A 24525-nucleotide genomic window follows, 5' to 3' on the forward strand; every position below is an offset into this window, starting at 1 on the left:
GTCCATTTTACGTACAAATTGAGTCTTCCCTTCATCTTGTGACTGAGGGAGGAGGGTGTAGTTAACTATCAGATAGTGCTACGTACATCTTTGTAATGTGTGCAGTATGCCAACATAAAAATGCATTTACCTTGGCTCTCTTTTTCCATGTGACTCAGGGTGAAGCCTGCACTCGCTCACACTCACAACCCGCAGGATCAACCGGAAGACCGCCGGATGACGAACTTCAAGGAAACAGAAGTGGTGGTGCAAGTTTACTTTTCGCACCAAGAATATCAAGATATTTGGGTGATAGGGCAGTCATATGTCCGCCGTTTGAAGAACTTCTTTTCAGGGTCTGTCAGGACTAGGGTCATCAGCTAGGGGTTAGGTTATCATTTTTTGGACAGGGTGGCTTGTGCGTAGGTCAATTCAGGGAGCTGGTGAACCGCACTTTGAAAGCAAGTAAGGGAACACCTGCAATCTGGATCCTGCACCTAGGGGGTAATGACTTGGCCCGATTAGGTAGGAGGGTGCTAGTGGAAGATCTGCTCACATAATAAGGGTGGCTAGCGAAGCAGTGACCTCAGTCGATAATCGCATGGTCTCACATGATCCCTAGATTCCAGTGGAGCGGGGCGAGTCAGTGGGAGCGTTGAATCACGCGGTAAAGCGGATCAACAACAAATTTGATAAGTTATTTAGGACCCCTAGATTGAGGTCAATAGGACACAGATACATGAAGGGGGAACAGTTCTTTCTGCAAGATGGGGTGCACCTCTCACATAGAGTGAATCAGGCTTTCATGGAGGACATCCTAGCTTGGATGGAGAGTATGAGGCGCAGTACATGACCGTCCTAGTGAGCGAGGGGGAGGCCAGGTAGTTGGGCAACTACGCTGGCCAATTGTCTTTCTCACATACTGCATTACATACTAGGTACTGAGCATCCCAAATAACCTGGACAGCGACGGTTTCTTTATGAGGTCAGGGGAGCGCCACCCCCCTGCGATTCGCGCTAATTGTTAAAAATAAATTGGCAATGACATTATTTCATTGCCATTTTATTTTTACCAATTAGCAAAGATTCCATCAGATGCCAACCTGGCCCTGAGCTAAGAGAAATAGGGGCTTGTATTGATTGTCCTCTGCTCAGGCCCGGACTGGCAATGCCGGGCACCGGGGAATCCCCCGGTAGGCTGCCAGGGTTGGGGGCCGGTTTTTTGGCCGGGGGCCGGTTTTGTTGCTGGGTGGGGCTGGGGCCGATTTTTAACACTCAGTAGTAGTCAGTCACTGACTCACTACTGTACTCTGCTGTGTCTGGCAGTCTGCGTGCGTGTCACTCACTCCAGAGCCTCTGTGCGGTAAAAAGCACCATTTAAACAATCTCACTAGAATTTCAATCATCTGCTGCTGCGTTCCGTTCAGGATAAATGCATTTGGAGCAAGCGCAGCAGTGCCATTTTAGGGGGTGGGTGGTTCGCGTGCGCGGGCTCGCTGCTCCTAGTCTTCAGTTCAATCACCTTAGGGGAGTGGGGCGGGCACGGCTGTTGTTGGCGGTGACACATGCGCAATAAAAAGCGCGCGCGGCGTGACCTGCATTCCAGAACCCAGAGACTGAAACGACAAGAGGCCCTCTCCCGGCACCCCATAATTTAATTATTTCTAGCCCTGGCCCTCCCTGTCCCAGTGTCCCACTCCTTGCTGTCTGTCGACTGTCTGCCTCCCAGCCAGGTGAGTGTCATTAGCATTTTTCCAAATTGCATTTCAATGAGATAATGCACAGCAGAGTAGGCGCGCGGGGTAAACAGGTAGGTAGGTAGGACCGAAGTTAATACATGTAGGGCAACCACGGGAGGGGCATAGCTGAAGACCAGAGGTCAGAGGGCCACCACAGTGGGACAGGAAGCATCTATTTATCTGATGTACGGAGCGCTGAAACAAGTCGGCTTTTAGGGCGCTGTGACTAATGAAGCACAATTTCTGCTTAAAAAATGCTTGCTCGACATGTTTGCCTCATTCCCACGTGATGAATGTTCCTTTCCAAGCATCCTTAGCTAAATGAACCTTTCAGCCCTGTAAGTTATCTAATGCAAGTGCAATCAAAAGGGCTTTTTTATTTCCTGGCTGAGATTTGCAAAGCTAAGGGTTGTGTTCCCTCAGTCTTTATTATTGCAGAATTACTGTTAATTCAGGGGTAATTAATATAGTTGGACTCAAGGTTATTATTTTTGAGGAGAGTGAAAATTTACTAGAATTTCGATAAACGAATGTACTAGGTTAAAAAACGGGGTTGTGCATTTCCAACAGGAATATGGCACTGTGTCATTACACAAATTGCTGTTTGAGACCTTCATCCCCTACATTAAAACAACACAGTCTTGAAATTACAATACCTTTGCACGCACAAGCAATTGCGTGATGAAAGGTGGTACTTTGCAGCACACAAAGCAGCAGCAATCAACATTTCCCATACAAAAGCTGTTTTGCGTCAAAAGTTGACACAAGCACTGTGCAAAATTGCTATACACCACAGAGCCCCGCCTCGTTATTAGCTAGGCAAAGGGGATTAACAGGGCAGGAACAGCACAACTAATCAATTTTGACGCAAAGCCACATTTACTGACCTGGCTCTGCCTGAAATCTGAATGCCAATTGACTATAAGTTAAGATTTTTTTACATAAAGTGTGATTTCTGGGAAATAACTAATTTTACCCTGCTTACCCCTGAATAGTCAGGGCCCCTAGAGCGGTCAGCTCTGCACATTCCATGCTTGGAAGGTTGGTGTAAGGGTTGGGGCCAAAGGTCCCATAGGTAGAAATGACCAAGCAGATACAGTGCTATACTATCTGGCCACCGGTCAATCCCCTGGTAGGCTGGATGGGGTGGGGGCCGGTTTTGTGGCAGGGGGGCCGACAACATGGTCAGTCCAAATCGGCCCCAATAACAGAACACAGTGCTTACAGGCAGCAGTGAACAATCAGATCTGAGGCCTGGTGTGAGCTGCGGCGCCGCAGCGGCCTGCTCAAAGGGAAATAATAAGTTATTTGAAATCTGCATGGGCCGTGCCGACTTCAAATAAATTGATATTTCATTTTGAGCAGGCCGCCGGGCATTGATGTATATTACAAAAACACTACGTCACCACTGACCTCACCTCCTCCTGGTCACCTGACCATGATGATGTTTTGTTCCTGGTGGTGTTTGAAGACGCGCGCAGGCTCAGCGCGCATATGTCACCGCCTCCGCGGCACCGCTGTTTTTTTAGGGTGGGCATGCGCATTGGGAAGTACGTGTGACTGAGCTGAGGCAAGCTTTCAGAGCAGGACAGGTGAGCCAGGAAAGAGAAAGAGATCGACCCCCCTGGGCACCCCGTAATTTAATCTCCCACAGGCCGGATCTCCCCTGTCCTCTCGCACGCAGCGCAGGTGAGTGCTATCAGTTGTTTGCAGCCTGATCCTGTGTACTTGAATTTTTTTTCTCTGAGGATGTGTAAATAAAAAGGAATCTCAGCATGTCTACGCGGGAGCAGTCCTAATCTGTTTGTATGTAAGGATTAGACGTTTTCAGATCTTACACAACGAGTTCAGCTTCCCATAACTGCAAGGGTCTGAAGAACAGAGGGCCCTGTTAATAAACGTGTTAATAAATCTTGCATGGGTAAATTTAGGAACTTCAGGGAATGGTAAACTTTTCTAAGAGCACCCCAGCAAAGCTGTAACAGTAGCATGTTTTCCATGAGTATTCCTAGAAAGGGGTTTTATCTTTCTATACAGGTGCATCCAAAATTATTTACACATACATCACTTTACATATATACACAATTGAACGTGCGAAAATGCTCTTGAAAGAGTGCAATTACACTATTCCTATTTTTTCCACAGTTTAAATATTTTTCTCTTGGCGAAACCCCTTCTCTGACAATCTCAACAACCTTCCCAGGCACACCCATTAATGGGGCTTACAGTTACCCTTTACAGTGAATTTATGAATATTCCCAAGTGTGAGATGGGGTTTTTGGAGAGTTTGAGAAACCCTGGAGTTCCAAACGATCCTAAAATAGCTAATCTATTCCCATATTTAGGAACTACCCATATCAAACTTATGAAATAACACTCGTGGGTATTAAAAAATAAAATTGCACTCATAAGGCCTGATTCACAGAGGCATTGCTCTGACTCAATCTTCCCCCGTGATTTCGCATTTGACATTGCCTTCACCACATCTGGGATGTCTTTGTTCATTATTTCTCCATTTAACCCTTCTCCAAGTGCTTCGGCTAATTCTATGATGGGCAGATAAGTCGTGAAAACCTTTTTGGCAGTTTAGTCTACGGTTGCGTCAGAGGTATATTATATATTAAAAAAATACAAGTAAAATTTGGCAAATTCCGCCGGCACAGCACTACTGTGCTAAAAAGACATTTCATTCATGATACAACTTGAACTCAGTGTACAACTGCATTCAATGCTGCGCAGCACTACCCGATTTTTTGTTAATCTGGCCTGGGCCTCTGTTTCACATCTTAATCTTTAATTCTTCCCTCCAGTTCGCTTTAGGTTGTTACTTGCTATCTATTGTTTGTGCGTGTTGTTTCTGATAGTTGTTTATTTAGTTATTTAGTGAAGCCGTTTTCTACAGTGATAACATGTATGCCAGCAGCCACTTCAGAGCACTTGGTTGATTGAGACTTTCTATCCACAAGACTGTGGGTCGAATGCATCTCTGGAGGGGAAGGGTTTCCAATCTTTCCAGAAGAGACAGCAGTGTCCTTATTGCCTATCAATAGGTCAGGACCTTTCTAGAGGTCTGGGCCAGGGCACTTTGTGGTTCTTACTTCATGTCTTTTTCTTTTCAATGTGGTTGGGACATGGAGAGCTGATTTGAACAATCTTCGGTTCATTGTGAAAAGGTTACCACAGCACTGCCCTGCCCGGGCCTGGGGCCGGGGGGGGGGCAGCGTCAGTCTCGGGTATGAGAGGCCTAGACCAGCTAACCGAAGCAGCCAGAAGGCACATGAACCGAAGCTCTAAAGAAAGCTGTGCTTTAAATGGGCAGGTATAGTCAAGTACCTTACCTAGTACTCAAACTACTTTAATTTAAAGTGAGAACAAGGCCGCTCCTCGGCAGGGGTGTAAGAAAATGCATTTAATGGGAAAGTACAGTACAGACACTTCCAAGGCGCATGCAGATACACTGGGTAAGTGTGGGACCCGGACTAACCTGCAGTTCTGTATCCCATTTCATGCGTTGCTTGCTAATATGTGTAACGTAATGTGACACCATGACTAGGGGAGGGAGCAGCAAGGATTAGGAAAGACTCTGACAATTCATCTAGAAGGCCTTGTACCGATTACCCCCCATTTTCAGGAGGAGGAAGAGGTGCCTGTGCGCAGCAGAATGATGCACTGTCTCCTCCGCCGCGTCTGCGCGCCTTAGAGTGCGGCTGATGTCATCATGCCACATGCACATTGGGCCTCGCGCAATTAAAAGTGCGCGTGACTGGCTGCCTGCAGTATCACGAGTGGAGTGAGACAACACGCAATACATGAATGTGCTTGTAAATTAGCAGGAGACAGAAAAGTTAATGCCGCCACCAAGACTCCACAATTCCTCAAAATAAGCAAGAAATAAAGCTTTCTATTTTCTAAATGTGTCCCTTCCGCAGGTTGCTTTTTACATTCATGAATCGTTTTTTAAAGTGTTGGATCTCGGGTTGCATTTTACATTTATGAATTGCCTCTCTGGTGCTAGAATCATTTTAGTGTAAAATATCTAAGACCATTGGCATAGTATTTTTTTTCTGTAGAGCGGCTGTGCTATCATCTTTATCGCATAACGACAGAGCAACAGAACACTGGATGGATTCATTTCTTTTACACCTAATTCAAGCGTTTTCCCCATCTGTACGTTTTCAAGCCCATAGAAAATTACCTAGGTTCTATGATGGAAGCGAAGAGGGAAAGATAAATACCCCCACAGTCAAATCGGGAGCAGGGAATACCAATTATGTGACTGTAATTGCCCACTTGGTTTAAATTAAATTTTCTTCAGTCACTCCATCAGCTCATAGCTAGCTCATTGCTCTGGCAGCTTACAGAGCCCGGACCCAGCAGTACTGTATCTGCATTGCAGTTCTCCAAATCGTACACTGTAAAATAATTACTCTGTGTTTTATGCATGGTCTTCCCTCACATTCTGCCTTTTTGTCTTAGTGTCTACCAATTTAAAAGAGGCAACATTCACCTTTTTGATTTTGTGCATGTCATATAGTCTATTTAAATCACTGTATTGTACTCATAGCAAGAGTTACTGGATCACTCTACAGATTAGAGTCAGAGTTCAGAATCCTCAAAGACCTTGAGTTTGATGCATTCTTTTAAGGTCTGCAGTGGAAGAGAGTGTCCAGGTCACAATGGGCTTTTTTTTATATATACACACATGAGCGGGGCATGTTGCCACAGGGCATTAGAGACTTTTTCTTTTTTTTAATATTGTTTTGCTGAAGAGGGTTTATGGCACCTATCAGAGAGATAGTGGAATGCTAATATGTTAGTAGCAAGACCCCTCCCAAAAGTATTATCTCAAAGAGCTTGACATCTTCAATGTATCTCCGCCTCTATTATAGGCATATAGATTGACTCATTCCTTCAGCTGTACAGTGGTGGGTGGCACAGTAACTTGGCACTGGGCGGATGTCGCGCGCCTCGCGCAGTGGTGTTGGTGTTGGACAGGGGCGGACTGGTCACTCCCCCTAGTAGTGGTTGCTCTCTGCGCTTGCTCGCTACACACCCTGTGGGGGCTGGTCTCACTTTTACTTTGTTCTCTCTGATTCACTACTTGTATCTATTTTTGAGGCTCTCTGAAAGAATGTCTATGGGTACAGATGACTGGGTGGTTAGCTTAATGTTCTTTAAGGTCATCATCTACTATTTACTGTGCTTTGAAAGGTGATACAATTTGAATATGTAATGAAAAATGTGTTGGGAAATTCACCATTTTGGACTGTCAGTTTCCAAACTTTTCGTGGGGGGAGAACCCCCCCCCAAACCCCCCAAGTAGCCGTCGGGCTCGCTCGCTGCGCTTGCTCGCTACTTGCCGGCTGGGGGCTGGTCTGGCAAAATCTGCCAGGGCTGCTTTCAGTTCCCAGTCCGGCCCTGCCTCTGCTGCGGATTAGCAGCATGGAGGACTGGCCAGACGCTCCAAACTACGCATGTCAGTTTGTCCGGCTGACTTATATTGGCTGCCTGAAATGCGCACTTTGCAGCTCTCCACTCAGCTGCCTTAGACAGCTAAGTGGAGAGCAAGCATACACCTCCAGGGCCTGAAGGATCATGGGTGCAACAAGCTCCATCCAATCCTGGCTCTACTCCCATGCTGGTTAAGGGAGCTCTTTCTTCCACAGACTACAGGAGAACTCAGAGCAGGATGCGTCATAGCCGTGGGTAAGTGCAATTTACTTTTTATTTCTTATATATTAAATGTGTAATCCATGTAGTTTAGTTTATGTTTAAGTTTGGGCTTTTGAAGGGAGGTGTTGTTTGTACTTGGGCTTTTGAAGGAATGGGTTGTTTTGTTTGCGCTTTTGGAGCGTGGGTTTGTCTAATTTTGTTTTTCTTTGGAAGTGGTAGGGCACTTTTCTCGCCCACCACTTTCAAAAGGTATCAGTCACCCCTGAACCCAGATGGCACCACATTGATTTGGTAAGACCTCTAGCCACACCAAACACCAACATCATTGATATGTGAGTGAGTTAAGGCACTCTTAAATGTAAGCAGTAAAATAGCCACAAATACCCCACTTTATAATACAGCTTTCCAGTCCTTGATGCAAAGGCGTTAAGGTACCTGGACTATGTTTGCACGACAAGCCGATAATAATGGCAACATGTGTGCTTTAAATATTTAGATTATCTGAGCCATATTGTACAACGTTCCCTGGCAGCACAACTTGCATGAGCACCCCCTCTTTGTGCCCTGGGGCCAGTATGGTATTACAGAAGTCGCAGGTAGCTCCAACTCAAATACAGACCTCGTTGGCACTAAATATACATTTGTGCAAGCTCCAGGGGGCTTCCCTCATTTCCTTGTGGTGTGACCCCATGCAAATGAGATTTATTTGCCTTTGTGCCTGCGCCACATTAAAGACACTGGCACAGAGGCAAGGCTGCTGTCAGGCAGCCACTGACTTTGCGCCATGTAAATGTGAAAACAGTCAGCGCGCTCATTCAGCTCCCATTCACAGTTTGCAAAGGGGGTCCCAAGGTACCCATAGGCATCTTGCTGAAGGTGGTTACAGTCACTCACTGCACTAACTAGAACGCGTCCATCGGCCATTCAGGCCTAGTTACTAACTGCCCAATGAAAGGCTGTCTGGCAGCTTCAAACAGCTGGTCTGCCTTTTGAACAATAAATTGTTCCTGTCAGAGGTGCAAGTTTGCATCTGCTCTAGGAACAGCACATTTGCTGTGATTGGCACAGTGTCCTGTCTGTCCCCATTGTACAGATATAACTGCACGGTGGTGCAGAATGTGTCAGTGCGCCACATGTATACTGTGGCTCCTGGTTGTTACCTTGTGTAAACAAGGCAAAGCTTTGCCAAGGAGGGTTGTAAGAAAACGATGTTAATATAATGACTGCAATATAGACTTGCATTTAAAAATATAGATCCAAAATTCCCTAGACTTTAAGTACTGGCCCACAATGTCCTGCAACAAATGTAAATCACTTATATTCACTGCTCCTTATGTGATTGCTCATGACCTAGTAATTGAGATGATTGTATCCTACTAACCTGAGTTGGGTTTTACAAAGTGTATGTTGACACTCAGCACATGATATAGGAATTAATTTCTGTTTAAACATGATACCTACCTATATGCAGTTCTGATGGCATTGGTGTTTGAACATGAAGGGGCCGATTACGATGTTGGGCGGAAGCCTCCTCCTGACAGTCGGAATCTCCTCGACCGTGTGGGAACCCTTCCGACCGACTCGGTTGGTTTACATTCTGAACACCCGATTACGATGTTCGCAGTCAGAATTCAAACCACGCGGTCATTCTGAATTGGTTCAGAGCGACTCGCAGAGTATTTGTATTGGTCGGAACCGCATCATATACCCCTATTGACAGTGTTTCCACCCTCGGGATTACTATGTCGATTTTCCAACAGCCTTTCCACATTAGCCTGTCAAACATGAAAACGCTGTTGGAAAGTGACTTTTGGGGGCCCTTGTAGGGCCTTCTATGCTCCGTGGCCTACGGTATATGTCCGAGGGGGTACCTAAGGGACCCCTCCGTAAAACCCTGCACTTAGTGGCAGACACCATGGGGTGCCTGTGACAGGGTGCAGGGTTTTCGGAAAACACCCCATTTTCCCATAGGAGCCTGTGTTACGACCGATTGTTGGGCGGAACACAAGCTCCCGTAGGAAACAATGGGACTCCGACCGAACAGTGTTCAGTAACATTGTAGACAGTCTGTCAGAACCACCAACCGCAAACTGGTCGGGCCCGATTCCGAGTTGATGTCAGGCGGAGGCTTTCCGCCCGACATCGTTATCGGGCCCAAAGTGTATTCCCAAGAGCACTGTTTGTTAGGCAGGGCAACCTGGAAAATCAGCAGAGCTTCTAGATCCCAAAGCTAATGATGTTAGGCAGAAACAGGCTAAGGGTTGATGTGACTCCAAGTGAAAGAAACATTTTTCCAAGCTCACAGTCTGTGGGTGTAAAATGCCATCCCCTTTTGATGATATATATGTGCATAGCCTTGCACTGCTCTAAATTCTGCCATAGCATGATAAGACAATTTTTGATAAGAAAAATTCAGCAGTTAAACATAGGGATGCATACCATCTGTGAAACTACCATGTTGATGCATGGACATAATTTTTGGGCCGCAGCTGTGACCCCTGTCTTGCAGCTTGTGACCCCTGGCACTGCTTTTGCAGCCACTGGCCTCAGAGCTGGCAAAACCAGTGCTAACAACACTGTGGTCTCGCATTGTTGACATGCTCCGATCTTCTTGATTTCTGCTCATTAAATTTTTTTTATAATAATAGAATGTAATTGTGTATTATTCACTATTAGTATAATAGAACATGGAGCAGCAGGAGCTGTAGCAGGACCTTTGCTGGCAGCTGAGGTAAGTAAAAATGCTTTTAAATGTATGTTGTGCATGCTTGTGTGTTAATTTGTGTGAGAGACAAGAAGCACATGTGTATGAGTATGAGTTGGAGTGAGTGAGAGTAAGAGTGACTGCACGTGAGAGTGGGTGAATGGAAATGGATGAGTGAGGATTCATTTGAGGGAGTGTTAGAGTGGGAGTGACAATGGGTGAGAGTGACAATAAGTGAGTGTAACTGTGAATGAGCGAGTCAGAAGTGAGAATAAATGAGAATATGTGCAAGTGAGTGTGACTAAGCATGAGAGAGTGAGGGTAAGAGTAAATGTGAGAGTGAATGTGAATGCATGACTGAAAATGAGTGAGTCAGAATAAGTGAAAATATGTGAAAACGAGTGAAAATGAAGCCATTATTAAGAGTGAGTGCAAGTATTTGAGAAAAAATATATGAATTTCAAAAAGAGTAAGGCTGAATAATAGTGAGTTCCAATTAGTTTGAATGAATAAAAGTGAGTGTAAAGAAGTGAGTGAGACTGAATGACTAGAAGTGAATGTGAATGAATAAGTGTGAATGAGCAAATGTAATTGAGTGTGAATGTGGTGTTACGCTTTTGAGTCTGCCAGTGTCCCTGGCATAATGTAAGCAGTCATAATTTTATAAGCACCCATGGCAAAATACTGGCGTTTCATACTGGAGGCAATTCTCAGCATTATGGCCAGTTGTGACAACAAACTGGCACAAACATAATGGAGTAACGTTTTGTCATAACAGGCACCCCTGCAAAAATGCTGGTACTAGTATACAAATGGTATTTCTTTCAATATGGGCACTCATGGACAAAATCTGATGTTGGCATGCTTGAAGAAACTCTTGGGATTGTAGGCACCTATAGCAAATAATGGTTGCCCAATGGAGGTAATTCTTGCCATAAGAGAGGATAACCGCGGCATATGGGGGGTGGGGGGGTGGGGGGGGGGAAAGAATCATAACAAAATGCTGGCCCAATTTTTGGCATAAGGTTCAGCCATGGTATATTGACGGCAATAAAGACAAAATCCTGGTACTGACATGCTCCATGCAATCTTTGCATAAGGGGCAGCCATGACATGTGAGGGCCACCCAAGAAAAAATGCTGACCCTGGCACAATGAAGGTCATTTTCTAAATATGGGGGCACTCATAGCATATTTTGAAAAAATTGGGTCAACAGTTGGGGAGATTCAGGGTACATTGGCTTGGCACAGCATGATTGGGCTTTAATATTTAATAAGTGCCCTTTCAGAGCCCGTGACTTTTAAGCCGGTTTGTGTAAAAATTGTGCTTGAAAATGAGCCATGCCTCCAATTTTTTTAGAAATGTTCTTGAGTCAGAACTTGCCCACCCTGAACCCTCTTAGAAGAGAACTAGTTCACTCACTTCATTCATTTGCTACAATTTCGGGAAAGTAATACGCCCCATCACTTTCAAAGATCATGTCAGCAACCTAATAAGTGGTGTCTAAAGTAGGCATTAGTCTGTTCTGTGTTGTTATATTAATCATGCAGTCATTATGGCACTTCAGCAATGTCAATTAGTGTGATGTCATCATGTGACATCACTTCAAGGGTAGATTTGGGGTCATAGGTTATGCAACTTCCTGACATTTCATTAAGGTTATATGGTGTGTGATGTCCCTCCTACTACTGGCAGTTTGATCAATCAGCGTCCATGTGTTGATGTAGCTATCCAGAAAGCTAAGGATAGAGCATGATTTACGTAGAAAAAAAGCAATAATGTGACTTTCATTGAAAAATAAACCACCATAGCAACAGTGAACTGCAAAATGCAACCAACCTTTGGTGTATGAGATTAAAGTCAAGACTTTAGTGCAAGAGACATCAAGAATTTACACTATCATGGTGCTGTGGTGCTGGTGAAAGAAAATTACAACACAAGGTAATGGGTTTTCGGCGAATGAATAGTCTACAGAATTTTTAGTTGCAACTTGAATGTTTAATAAGGAAGTACAGAGAATCATGTAGTTTCCTGAACATATAGAAGTTTCGCTGTTATGGAAGGGACTATTAGATACAGTGTACAATTTACTGGAAGTTACACTATCACTATAAGCGTGAACCACAGCAGAAATCTCCAGACTGCAAATGGCACTAGATTTTGATACACTTTACTTGTTACAGCTCTTTCTATCACTTTCAGATGTATTACAAATTCACCACAGTCCCCTGTCGCATATATGTAATAGCCAGTTTCTGGCTTCTTCGGGTGCAAAGCATTCTGGTTCAACTCGTGGGGCGAAAGATGTATCATATGTTGACTGATTCGTGCATATTATTGACAGGACCACTCGAAGTATGCGATTACGAGGGCGCAGCTTGTTCCGCATAAGTAGGGATTTGCCACAATTGCCACATAATCCATCATGTGCTGCATAATCTGCTGATTTTAACCCAAAAAAATGTGTTTCTAGATCAACCGGATACAAAGTTAGTAAAAACTTGGTGAAGTGGTTCGCGCAGGCCCTTTTCAAAGGTTAGTTGGTCATCTTTGGGTTGCTATTTTCTGTATTTTGTTGTTAAACTGGTACTAATGAGGAGAAATCTTTGCCCGGACAGTATTACCGTGTGTAAAAACTAGAAAATAATGAAGTAACAGTATCTAAAGAATGTGTTGCATTATGCTGCACAGTTTGCCTTTTCTTGCCTCATAATTTAGTATACCCTGGCACATAAATTGGTGCTCCCTGCTGCATAATTCCAGTGGGCCTGACTATAGATGGCCATATTATGAACATGCATTATTTGTTATGACATTGTTTTGGGTGAAAGAACGACTTTTTGTTTTTAGTTGTGCTTATATAATGTCAAAGCATTAATTGTTAGATATGACTTGATTGATCCACGCATTATAGTTGCAGACTTTGGTGTATACAGTTGGGGCGTTCTTCGAGGCGCACTTGCTAGGTCCCCAAGAGACAACACCCTGAAGCTGTCCGTTGCACTCCAGGGGTCCTCCTGAGTCTCCCTGCAAAAGAAACCCCAACATTTGCCATTAGAGACTGTAATTTGTGTTTCTTTATAAAACAGACATCCCCCGGTGTAAAAACATTTATTGCAGCCTCTTATCGAGGGAGGAATGGTCTAAGAGTGGACTTTTACATTAGAATTAGAATTTTTGGCAAGTTAATCCGTTTTTATAACAACCATTTTTGTTATGCAAAGATTTATGAAAAAATATTGCATTATCATTCAATAACCCACAGAAGGACCACTCAGTAAGGTCTGCAGCTGCCAGAAGATTCTCGCAACATGATAAAATAGCAATAGTTAAAGCATGAGTGGGTTGTATATGTCTCCAGAAGCCTGGGAAAGAAATGTCACACCACGATAAACATTAACTGTCCGTTTTTTTAAAAAACATTACATGTGAAATAAGAATCTAGGCTTCCCAGTGTTCCATAATCTGTTTTATGCCGGCGTGAAGAGTTTCATGTGAATTGTGAATTTTGGAACGCTTCTGTTTCAGCAAAGGGGCATTCCTGTGAGATTCCCTTCAGTAGTCTTGCTGTCGCAGTTCAAACCCAGCAGCTGCCAAGCAGTGCCCTCTCGCGCGCACCAAGCAGTGCCACCTCACGCGCACCAAGCAGTGCCCTCTCACGCGCACCAAGCACTGCCTTCTCACGCGCACCAAGCAGTGCCGCCTCACGCGCACCAAGCAGTGCCCTCTCACGCGCACCAAGCAGTGCCGCCTCACTCGCACCAAGCAGTGCTGCCTCACGCGCACCAAGCAGTGCCGCCTCACGCGCACCGAGCAGTGCCACCTCACGCGCACCAAGCAGTGCCCTCTCACGCGCACCAAGGAGTGCCGCCTCACGCGCCCACACCGTCAAGGAAGCCATAGGCGTTGTAAATCCAGTGGCCTCTGACCTTATGGGAGGGGCGGAAATGTGAAGGGTGTACACGCATTTCCTTGTCTTTCGGGGGAACCACATGAGTAAAGTAGAAGGTGCAACCACAGAATCAATAATAACATCAATAAATAAAACAATAACAACGACAATAATAATAGTAACAATAATAATACTAATAAATAATACCAAAAACATAATAATTATTATGGTTATAATAATAATACTTGACCTTATTATCATAAACATTATTATCCGTTATAAAAATAATAATGGTGCTGGACATATACACAAGTATGTCATAAATTATACACCTTCTGAAGGTGTGTATTATGAATGACTGTCTGTAAGGCAAGTGATATGCCCACTTGAAATACTTTACAGATTTTAGGGATTTGAAAAAGGAAGGCAGACCTGGATTGAAGAGACCTTTTGGGACCACTATTCAAAAAAAAAAAAAGGACCTGATTCACACAGGGTCTTAAAGCACAGACACTAGCCTTTCAAAGTAATTTGATTGTGTTTTGGAAGCTGATGAAGCATTTGCTGCGTCCTGATAGAGGTTGAGTACCTGGGGCCTCATTTATGAGAAATGACGCATCGCTGCGTGAAAGCAGCGATGCCTCACTTCTCAGTGCGCACTCCTTGCGTCATGATTGATGCGTCATATTTATAATATGACGCATCATGTCGCAAGGAGTTACAGATAAGTCAGTATTTCTGACGTATCTGTAGGCTCAAAAGTGACGCATTGCTGGAGTGTGTCACAAAAGTGACGCAACTCCAGCAATGTATACTTTCACATGGGCAAGTCCCATGTTGTTAGTGGCTGCGTCAGTCTTATGCCTGCCATGAAGCAGGCGTAAGATTTTGATGCATTAGTGGCAAGAAATGGCGCAGTGAAATCTTATAGATTTCACTGCATCACTTCCATGACCCTTTCTTGCGTCAAAACGCCCCCCTTGCATACATTATACCTGGCGCAGGTATAATGTGGCGCAGGGGTTTACAAAGTGACGCATCTACCTAGATGCATCACTTTGTAAATATGGCGCAACAAGGCGCATTTTTTACGCCACTGGTGCGTCACAAAAAGTGACGCACCGGTGGCGTAAAAGTGACGCACAGCTTCATAAATGAGGTCCCTGGCGTTTAAGCAAAAGCTGTGCTGCGGCATTCTGTCCCAGCTGTAGATGCTCAGGGGTGTCGGCGGAAAATCCTAAGTACAAAGCATCCGCATAATCTATCAGAGAGTCACCACCAGCAGCAAAAGGGGATAATGAGAGTCATCCGGTAGAAAAGGACACAATCTTATAGAGAATCTTCAGTTGGAGGAAATGATGTGACCTTTGCCAAGTATGTTCCGAAGGAGAGTTCATCATCAAACAAAGCCCCCAGATTTGTAACATTCTTAACAGGCAAAGGTCAAAGGCCCCAGAGAGTCAGGCCACGCTGGAGGAACAGATCTTAGGTGGACTGCTAGAACTATCACCTCGCTTTTATCTGAATTCAGTTTCAGACAGATTCACTCAGCCACACGCTAACAATTGGGGTGGCCGCATTGCGGTTGCCATCTAGCCTGAGAATGATATCACTATTATCTTCATAACACATCCAGGAGGGATGATGCTCCATAATCAGCCCTGCAAGAGGCGTTACATACATGTTGAATAGCATGGGGTTCAGTGGTGATCCCTGCAGAACTTTGCATAAAGTCTCCCTGGCTGAAGAGGAAATGTAAAACAGTCTTTGCTGTGGTCTACTAAAAATTACCAATCCAGTTCAAATCCTCCCACGCACTTCCATCCCTCCAAGTCTGTCAAGTAGTGTGACAAGACACAGTGCTGATGGCTGGATAGAGGGATAAAAGGATGAGCGCGACAACTCTGCCTTGATCCAGGATCAGACCTACTCCCTCTCTCGCTTTGAGGGCAAGCCTCCCTGATGCAATTCAAAACTTGGCTGTTCATGAACGTAGTCGAATAGGCTGCCGTATGTTCCAGGTTCGCTCCTACCGACTTAACAGTGTTCTATTTTTCTGCCTCTTCTTCTCTTTTCTTGCTCTCTCCTTTAGCGCTACGCCATGTATGTGAGCGCTTTATAAGATTATTTTCATTCATTCAAGATCAGTGCCTACTTTGAGCTGGTGATTGCCAGTGGGAGCCACCAGCACTAATTTATGGGGACTAGCACTTATTTTCATGCATCAGAAATTTACAGTGAGCAAGGGACGGAATGGTTGAAGAGAATGATGGAAAAAGCTTCACAAAATGAGAATGCAAGAACTGGCAAGAGCGAGATAAACGGGCAGCCGGCCAAGGGCTTCTGAGAAGAGCTTTAGGCACCAGCACTCATTCTTTTACAAATTAACCACTGTTTAAGATAATCTGCGGTTCATTTTGAACAGAGACAACATCTGCTTTGGTACCAGGAGAGGCAAGGAACCCACTTTTATGGGGTTGAGAAGCAAGTTTGTGGTGATAAACTTCATCAGCTGAGAGTTAATAACCTTCTTTGTGAACTTTGCACAAAAGAGTGAAAGTGAGACGAGACTGGCTGCTGACAACCAAGCGGTCCAAGAAGGGCTTTTCAAATGAGAAAGAGTATAAGCTCTTTTCTTGTTTGCAGGGAGATGACTCGACAGAAGAGAGTAATTAACTAATCTGCAGGCTGAGGAATTGATGACCAGATTTGTAGAATTAAAAATTTAGGCTAGACAGGGCTCAGAAAGAAGTATGAATTACTGATGATCATAGTTTTTGTTGTTTCCTCAAGAGAGACATGACTTAATTTGGTGAGCGCCTGTGCAGGAACTGAAGTCAAATCACAAGGCAGGGAGGCTGAAGATGACTCAACTGAAGAGTTGATAAATAATCAAAATGGTATCGGAAGAAATTAGATAGAGAAATGCAAAAAGCTGGTGAAGGGGTGATCTGCTGCTGCAAATGCAATGTGCTGGAGAAGTCCCCAATGATTCTAAACATTTCACGGGAAGCTCTGCTGCTTTTTAGCAGTCAGGGAGTATAATGCTTCGACGCTGCTTGTCTGACTGGACATTTGCATTTCTGTGGCCAGTCTTACAAGCCATTTTAGCCTCGGAAAGATGATTGTGGTGCCAGTGTCTCTCGACCTACATACAAGCTAGTTTAGTTAGTGTAGCAAATTCGCCATTTCTGCATGGTCACTCCAATTTTATTAGCCTTTTTCTGCACACTATATTTGCTGGCTTTAATACTCTGTGCACTGTACCACTGCTAAACAGAACTAAAGTGTCTGTGCTTCCCCATCTAAATCATGTACTATACATTGGAATTCCCTAATGGGCCTATTTACCCTTTCTGTAAGTCCCTTGTGGTAAACATCGTTTACCACAAAGTTTTTACAATGCAGTATCTTTAGCACGCATCCCTTACAACGCAAGTTCGTTACCACAACTTGCGCTGGAGGGCGCTAAAGGATTAAGAATAGTAAATTTACTATCCCAACACCTTCCCTAGGGTCCACGGGGACTGGTGTTAGAATAGTAAATTATAATATTCGAAATCCGCAGCCCCAACGCAAGTCGTGGCACCGACTTGCGTTGTAAGGGATGCGTGGTAAAGGGATGCGATGTGACGGTATGCGTTGTACCGTCATACATCCGTCCCTTGTTTATGGTGCCTTAGGGGGAACTTATGAGATGAAATGTTAAATGTCAAACTGCTTAGTTTGTAAAATATGACATAATGGTGGAATCAGGTCTACTTGAGCAGAAAAGAAACGTTATAAAAATGTTCTTAGGGCTGCCTGTGCTAGTACTCTGGGCCTAGGAAAAGCCAATGAGTGTTAACTGTTACCGCAGTGCACATTTTTCAGTGGCAATGGGTTGAACTGTCAGTCTTCTCCAGTGAATCTACTCCTTTCCATCACAGAAGGAATCTCTTTGTTTGGTGCACTGAAGTGCCGGACTGCAGCAGTATCTGTTAGCACAGTTGAGGACCAGCACATTGGCGGCGGGCTGTTGTCCATGCTGAGCCCACAGCATATTTGGTGCCTTACGGTGGCAATTTATGGCTAGTCACGTGTTTCCCTCTCACTGGAATGAAAACCCCTGAACCTCACCTCCATGCCCTACTGCCTCCATAAACACAAGTTGTGTGTATGATGCCAGCAGCCATTTTGATAAATTGGGAAGCTTTCCATTCCATATGATAGCTTTGCTGAGCATGCATTCTCCACGTTCCAACTGGCAACCATTTTGTGCTGTTGGGTAATGAATCTGTGCCCAATCTGCCTCAGAAACGTAGTACTTGAGTTTTGGTGACCATCTTTATTTGAGAAGCTGTTCAGGTTTTCTGTGCATTGAGTGTGTTCACAGTGACAGGCACACCTAATAACTGTGATTAGTTTCTAATACAATTTAGCAACTATGGCATTCGTGGCAGCAACTCACCCATGCTAGGCCACACTCATAGTTAAGATACCAGCCCCACACCATATTTACCCGTTTGGGAACTCCTCCACTTAATTTGCCACATTGGAGTTAATCATTTGAGGCATATTTGGAGACATTCAACAGTGACACATTCCCCTCTAAAAAGAAAAAAGCACTATTGATATTCAATCCAAAAAAGAACTGTTCTGGATCGGCGTACATTTTTACCGCATTCACATCTCCTGGAGAGTTTATTGAGGACTTTGTAGCTGCCTTGCATATATGCTTACATCCACATGTAATTATGGAATTCAAGGTTGAATTTATGAATAAACACCTAATTGTATGGACTAATAATACGAAAATCCAGGAAAGACTTCTAGCTACTGCAGATCCCAACTTGGAAACAGCATTGACGATATCTAACCCTCGGAGCAAGGCATGAAGGAAATTAACAAAAGTTCTAAACCTTGAACTGAGGTTCAACTGATCTCTAAACAATCTGATAGACAATCATCTAAGATAGAAAGCGGAAAGGCTCCACAGAAAGTGGTCAATCCAAGCACCAAGTCCACCTGGCACAAGACCAAACTTGTTTTAAGTGCAGCAAGAAAGGCAATTTCGCAGTAGTATGTAAATCAATGTCAGGACAGAAACAGAATAGTTCAACAATGATAAAGTCATTGGAGAATGACTTGTCTGAGGATGATGGCAATTGAATATTAACGCTAACTTCTCCAGGGCATGATGAAACTGTAGGTTTATCTACTATGAATGGGTGTCTCAGAAGTCTACCTCCAGAGTGTAGAATTGCTGCAAATGGAAAGATCAGTAAATTAATGGTGGATTCTGGTTCTCCTTTCACACTTTTGAATGTAAAGGATTTTGAATGGTTTCACAGGATACAATTACGAGCTTCACACATTGAAATATTTCTATATGGGGGAAAGAAAGTATAAGTTAAGGATCAATTTGATGCCACGTTGGAGTTTGAGGGCAGTTCCACCAAGCGAGGCTCTGAATTGTAAGGATGGAATGAACAGGGTGATTTGGACATGGTATTGGATCCAAATCATCCTAATATGGTTATTTAAATGAAAAGAATGTATAATTTAAGCAGTGCATATATCGGTCGAATTGGGGAGTGTGAGTCGGTAAGGACATTTAGGTAAATTGAAGAGTCCCCAACACCACATTATTTGCCCTGGCAGTTGTTCACGTGGTGTGCCAAGTACCTTTGCGACTAAGTCTGAAAGCTGAAATCTGAACGTAGGAAATTGTGTGATCAGGGGATCTTTGAACCTATTGAAGTCTGCAAAATCTGATAAGTCGTTGAGGTTGTGTGTTGACTAAAGGCAACTGAATGCTAATATTTAGGTTGATCACCAACCATTGCCCCATATTAATGAACTGTTGCCAGCCCTTAAAGGGGCGGTGTTTTTTACATCATTGGATGTGTCAACTGCTTACCACCAGGTAGAGTTGTGTCAAGAATCCAAACATCTGACATCTTTTGTCCTGCCTGAAGGTGCGTATCCCTTTTTCCGGATGCCATTGGGATTAACATCTGCTTGAGCTGTTTTTCATGGATTGTTGAGTAAAATGTTCAAAGATTTTCCCATAGTCACATATTTTCAAGATGATATACTGGTGTATGGACAAGATAAATCTGAATAGGACCAAAGACATACTGTGACATACTGAGATCTAGTGGGTTGACATTAAAGAAGGATAACTCCACACTTTCCCCGGATGGGGTAAAACCCAAAGTCAAAATACTGGAAGCAATTGAGAAGGATCCTAAACATCTCAGCAGGGATCAACTTAGGTCTCTTTTGGACTTAATAGAATATTACGTCAAATTTGTGGGACATTTTGCAAGTAGGACAGCATGCTTAAGGGACCTGCTTCAGAAGAATGTAAAGTATATTTACAATAATGAGTGTGACAAGGTGTTTTAGTCAATTAAATAAGACATTGTTATAGCATGCCCTCTGAAGCCATTCGATACTAATGACACATGTATCATTTCCACTGATGCCTGCAATTTGGGCCTTGGGGCCATACTTATGCAGTAGTGGAGTAATGTTGCTAAGGAATCATTGCATTTGCTTCAAGGGCTTTGAGAGGTACATAGACTCTTTATTCCATGATAGTGAAGGAGGCTCTTGGTTTGGGTGGGGTGTGCAGTACTTCAAAGTTTTGTGTGGGGCAGAATGTTTATTCTAAGAATGGACCATAAACCATTGGTAGACCAATTTAGCACTAGTGAGGGTGGAATAGCTACCCCAAGCATTGCCAAATGACAATATACTGCAAGTGTTTCACAACAACTTAGACTATGTGGTTGGTGCCAGGAATGCATTTACTGATTGTTTGTCAAGACTACTATTATGTGAGTCTGAGCTGAAAATAATGTATGATGACTTGGAAAGGGTATGAGTGGTGAGTTCAATCGATGTTACTATGAATGGTGCTCTTCCTGAAGAAGAGTGGATGGAAGCCTTAGCAGTTGACTGAACTGTGTAGGAATTTGTTGCCAGCCATTGGCCTCCTGCTAAAGAAGTTCAGGGGAACTTAATTCCATATTTAAGGGCTTCAGATGAGTTGCCGGTTGTTAATGGTGTTTTGCGCTGGTGTGGATTGTTGGTAGTTCTGTCGGAGTTGCGCAACAAGGTTCTAACTTAAATGTTGGTATTTCTGCCATGAAGCCTAGAATACCTTAAGATTTTTTGTGGCTAGGGGTTGACATGCTGTGGAATGTTTTGTCTGTGAGTGTAGTGTGTGAGTCATGAGTGTTGAGACCCAGGTGACTGGTACAAGTCTTGTTACCCCCATAACCACAGCTAATTTGACATGGCACAAACTGCGCTTTGACATATCGGAAGCATGCAGTTGCATTCTAAAATATGCTGGCATATTAATTGACTATTTTGCTAAGCGGCATGAAATCAAATTTGTGGACAGTGTGAATACTGGTGTAGTAATTGATCTATTTAAAGAAGTGTTTCTGAGAGAAGGGTATCCTTAGGAATTGGTGACCAACAATGGCACCCAGTTGGTGTCGAGGTAAATGGAAGAATTTTCAAAACTGTCTGACATAAAACACATCAGAACGTCTTTATATCATCCCCATTATAATGGTTTGGTGGAAAGAAATAATCGTATTACTAAGAATCAGCTTGCATTTGGCGTTGGTGAATGGTTTGGAAAGGAAGTCTGTGATGAGGTATATGATTTGGGCCATCAGAACCACACCTCATATAGGCACAGATATGTCACCTTTCACTCTATTAAGGGTCAGGGATGTCAGAACGAAATTGAGCAAGAAATAGATATATCAAAAAAGTGTTGATGTTGTGAAGGTTGGTAGTGTTGTGGATATGAGACGTGAAGTGCAAAAGAAATATAGCAGAATAGGCAAATGTTGCAACAGATTGATTGTTAAGGCACCTGGTCATGTTCAGAAAAGATTTTCCAGTTTTGTGGCATCTGTTCAAAAAAGGAAGTGAAGGAACTTGCAATAATTATCAAGGTTGGATAGGTGTGGAACAAGAGCTTCGGTTAATTGGTGCCCGACTCCAAGTCCACCAATGTGCATTAGAAAATGGGTGTGGGAACAGATGAATGTGTTGAAGTTGAATGTGACCAGCACCAACTTAGATTCCACAGAGACGTTTAACTAGTCTTGTGAAGTCTAAGGCTTTTGTTATGAAACTGTTGTGTATCGTTTTTTACGTACATGCGTATGGTACCTGTTGGTTCTCTCTTCGCCTTATGAGATTATGTTTGCAACATGTTTGTATTTACATTTGCCTTTCGTTAATGCTCATTTCACCATTGAGTAGTTGGTTATGTTGATCAACTTAAGTTCATTTTGCATGCATGTCCCTTCCATGTTCCCTATCCCACAATAGGCAATCTTATTCCATTTTTTTTTAAAATTTCCTGTTTTACTTTTAATATTTCTGCTAATTACATTCTTATATGTTTTGATTGTGACGGAAGGGGGTGTGTAGGGTTGCATATGTAGAATGTTGGGTGTTGTGGTAAATAAGCCGTATCTAAAATACAAAATGATCACAATATTGGTAGGTTAATTTCTATTGAGAAAAGGCAATGAAAATAGAAGAGAAAGCAAGTAAAAAGACCCTCATCTACAGTAAAACCTTCTTAGCATATTCCTTGCAGATGGGAAGATCTGTCAAAATGGGACAGATATCTTGTCTGCTGTATTACAAGTGCCATGGGCTGTAATAAACAGTGGCTGAGTTGCACTCTTAACTGTCACAAGTAGAATGGGGGCAGTGCTTTGCTCTCCCTGGCAAATAACAAAACCGGTTAACAATGTTTTATAAGCATGCTGGGTCACAAAGCTAGAACTTGTTTCAGTTTCCAGCAAAATGGCGCTTTTGCAACCTTATGTCTCATTCAAATTAACAATCGACATGAAGTTCTGTACTGTAGGCATGAGCAGGGCGGAATGACTTTCTTACCCCACAGGAGCTCCGTCCTCCCTGCATGAATCCAGCACACACCATGTTGGCTGTGTAGTAGTAGGGATGGGCCTGCTGGCACTGTGTACTGGAGATAATTGGCAGATCCAGACACTGGAGAACCCGGGGATAAACCACTGGAAGAAAAACACAATATTGGAAGAAAATAATTTAGATTCAACGAAAGATACACTAGGAGCAGACCAAATATAAATTTGTGAGGTTTGCAAACTCTGCAACCAGCGTGAAGTGCAAACATTATAACACTTGATCAAAACTGTTCATTCAAATTAATTGCTGAGAGAAATCTTTCTTTAAATAGTTTTTTTGCTGAGGTGTTTATTTAGCAATATCTACTGTATGGGATCTTTTTTCTAGCAGTACACTCTTCGTAACTTACATTTACGGATAAAAAAACAACATGCTTATTGATCAAAATATTTGTGAAGCAACATTGAAGAAAAGTCTTGTTTCATGTATTTTATACCTTTTGTTTCGTTTTTAATGCTCATCCAGTAACTGTTATTGAGCGGAAGAAAGAGAAGTGAAGCAGCACATGCTATATGGCAATTTGTTATTTCTAGAATCCTACACACCTTCTAGGCAACTTCAAGGTCAGAACTTTAGGGACAGGATTGTCATAATCTGGCTATCAAAGGCCAATTTAGGGAGCTTCTGATTTTTTAAAAGTGAAAATGGCTTTATTTCAGCTTTCTCCTGCTGAAAAAATCTATCACTTCAATGCAAGTCAATGGAGAAGTTACTTCCTGCCAGTAGAGTAGCCTGGAGTAAGAGATGCATGAGTTACGGGAGAAGTTGAGAGAGGATCGCATTTTTTCCATCTTGAATACTGTAAACAAATTTAAATATATTCATTGTGGGGAAAGAAGTATCTAGGGCATTGATTCTTAAACTGCGTCCACAGACCACTGGGGCCCATGCCACCTACTCTACTCAGGGGGTTCATGACTACTTAGAAAATAAAATGACATCAGCAGATTAATAAACTATTTAAACACAAAAAAATGTATATGTAAGTTGGAAAATTATAAAGTGTACAGTAAATATGAAGGACTCTGAAATTGGCGGCAAAAAATAGAGCTTTATGAGGTCTTTGGTGGAGGAACTCCATACGAAACAGAGAGACGCTGTTGGTAGCGGTCGCTCCCCCACGCTCCCTGCTCTGATTGGTATCGTTGTGCTGCCATATTACCCTGACCTGCTGCTTTTCAATTCGGCTGGCCCCTGTCCTCATAATCGCTGTAGCGCGATCAGCATTGCATAGTTTAAAAGTGATTTTCTGCGCGTTTTTGCCGACTTTAGCTCTGTACTTACATTTTAGGCTGTTGAAACGCTATTAGTGTGTTATTGTTTTACCTGATTAGCAGAGCGTTTCACTGTTGCGCTTTTGCACACATTGTGTCAATATCCCATTTGTCTTTGTGCCTGTGTGTACTTTCGTTTTCGCTGCCATTTTGTTGTTGTTGTGCCTGAAAGCCCGTCCTCTACAGCCCGCCACGCCTCCCAGCTGAGCCTCCCTCCCCCTGACTCCATAGCCTGCTCCCATACTCGGAAGCGCTGTGATCGTCCCGACGCTGTTGGTAGCGGTC

The 24525-nt window shown here is 43.4% G+C and overlaps 1 protein-coding gene across 1 annotated transcript in view; it reads right to left on the reverse strand.

Annotated features, from left to right (window-relative positions):
- Window positions 1-12071: 12071 nt before the first annotated feature.
- LOC147707751 (trypsin-like) overlaps window positions 12072-24525 on the reverse strand; it is a 43000-nt gene continuing 30546 nt past the window's right edge. Inside the window, exons 4-5 of the mRNA XM_086926606.1 lie at window positions 22916-23052; window positions 12072-13122 (exon numbers count right to left, since the gene is read on the reverse strand). Of these exons, the coding sequence (XP_086782732.1) occupies window positions 12970-13122; window positions 22916-23052 (290 nt within the window). The 3' untranslated portion in view covers window positions 12072-12969. The remainder of the gene's footprint in view (window positions 13123-22915; window positions 23053-24525) is intronic.

This window comes from Lissotriton vulgaris, chromosome 6 (genome assembly GCF_964263255.1).
Source record: "Lissotriton vulgaris chromosome 6, aLisVul1.2, whole genome shotgun sequence".
NCBI classification, from domain to species: domain Eukaryota; kingdom Metazoa; phylum Chordata; class Amphibia; order Caudata; family Salamandridae; genus Lissotriton; species Lissotriton vulgaris.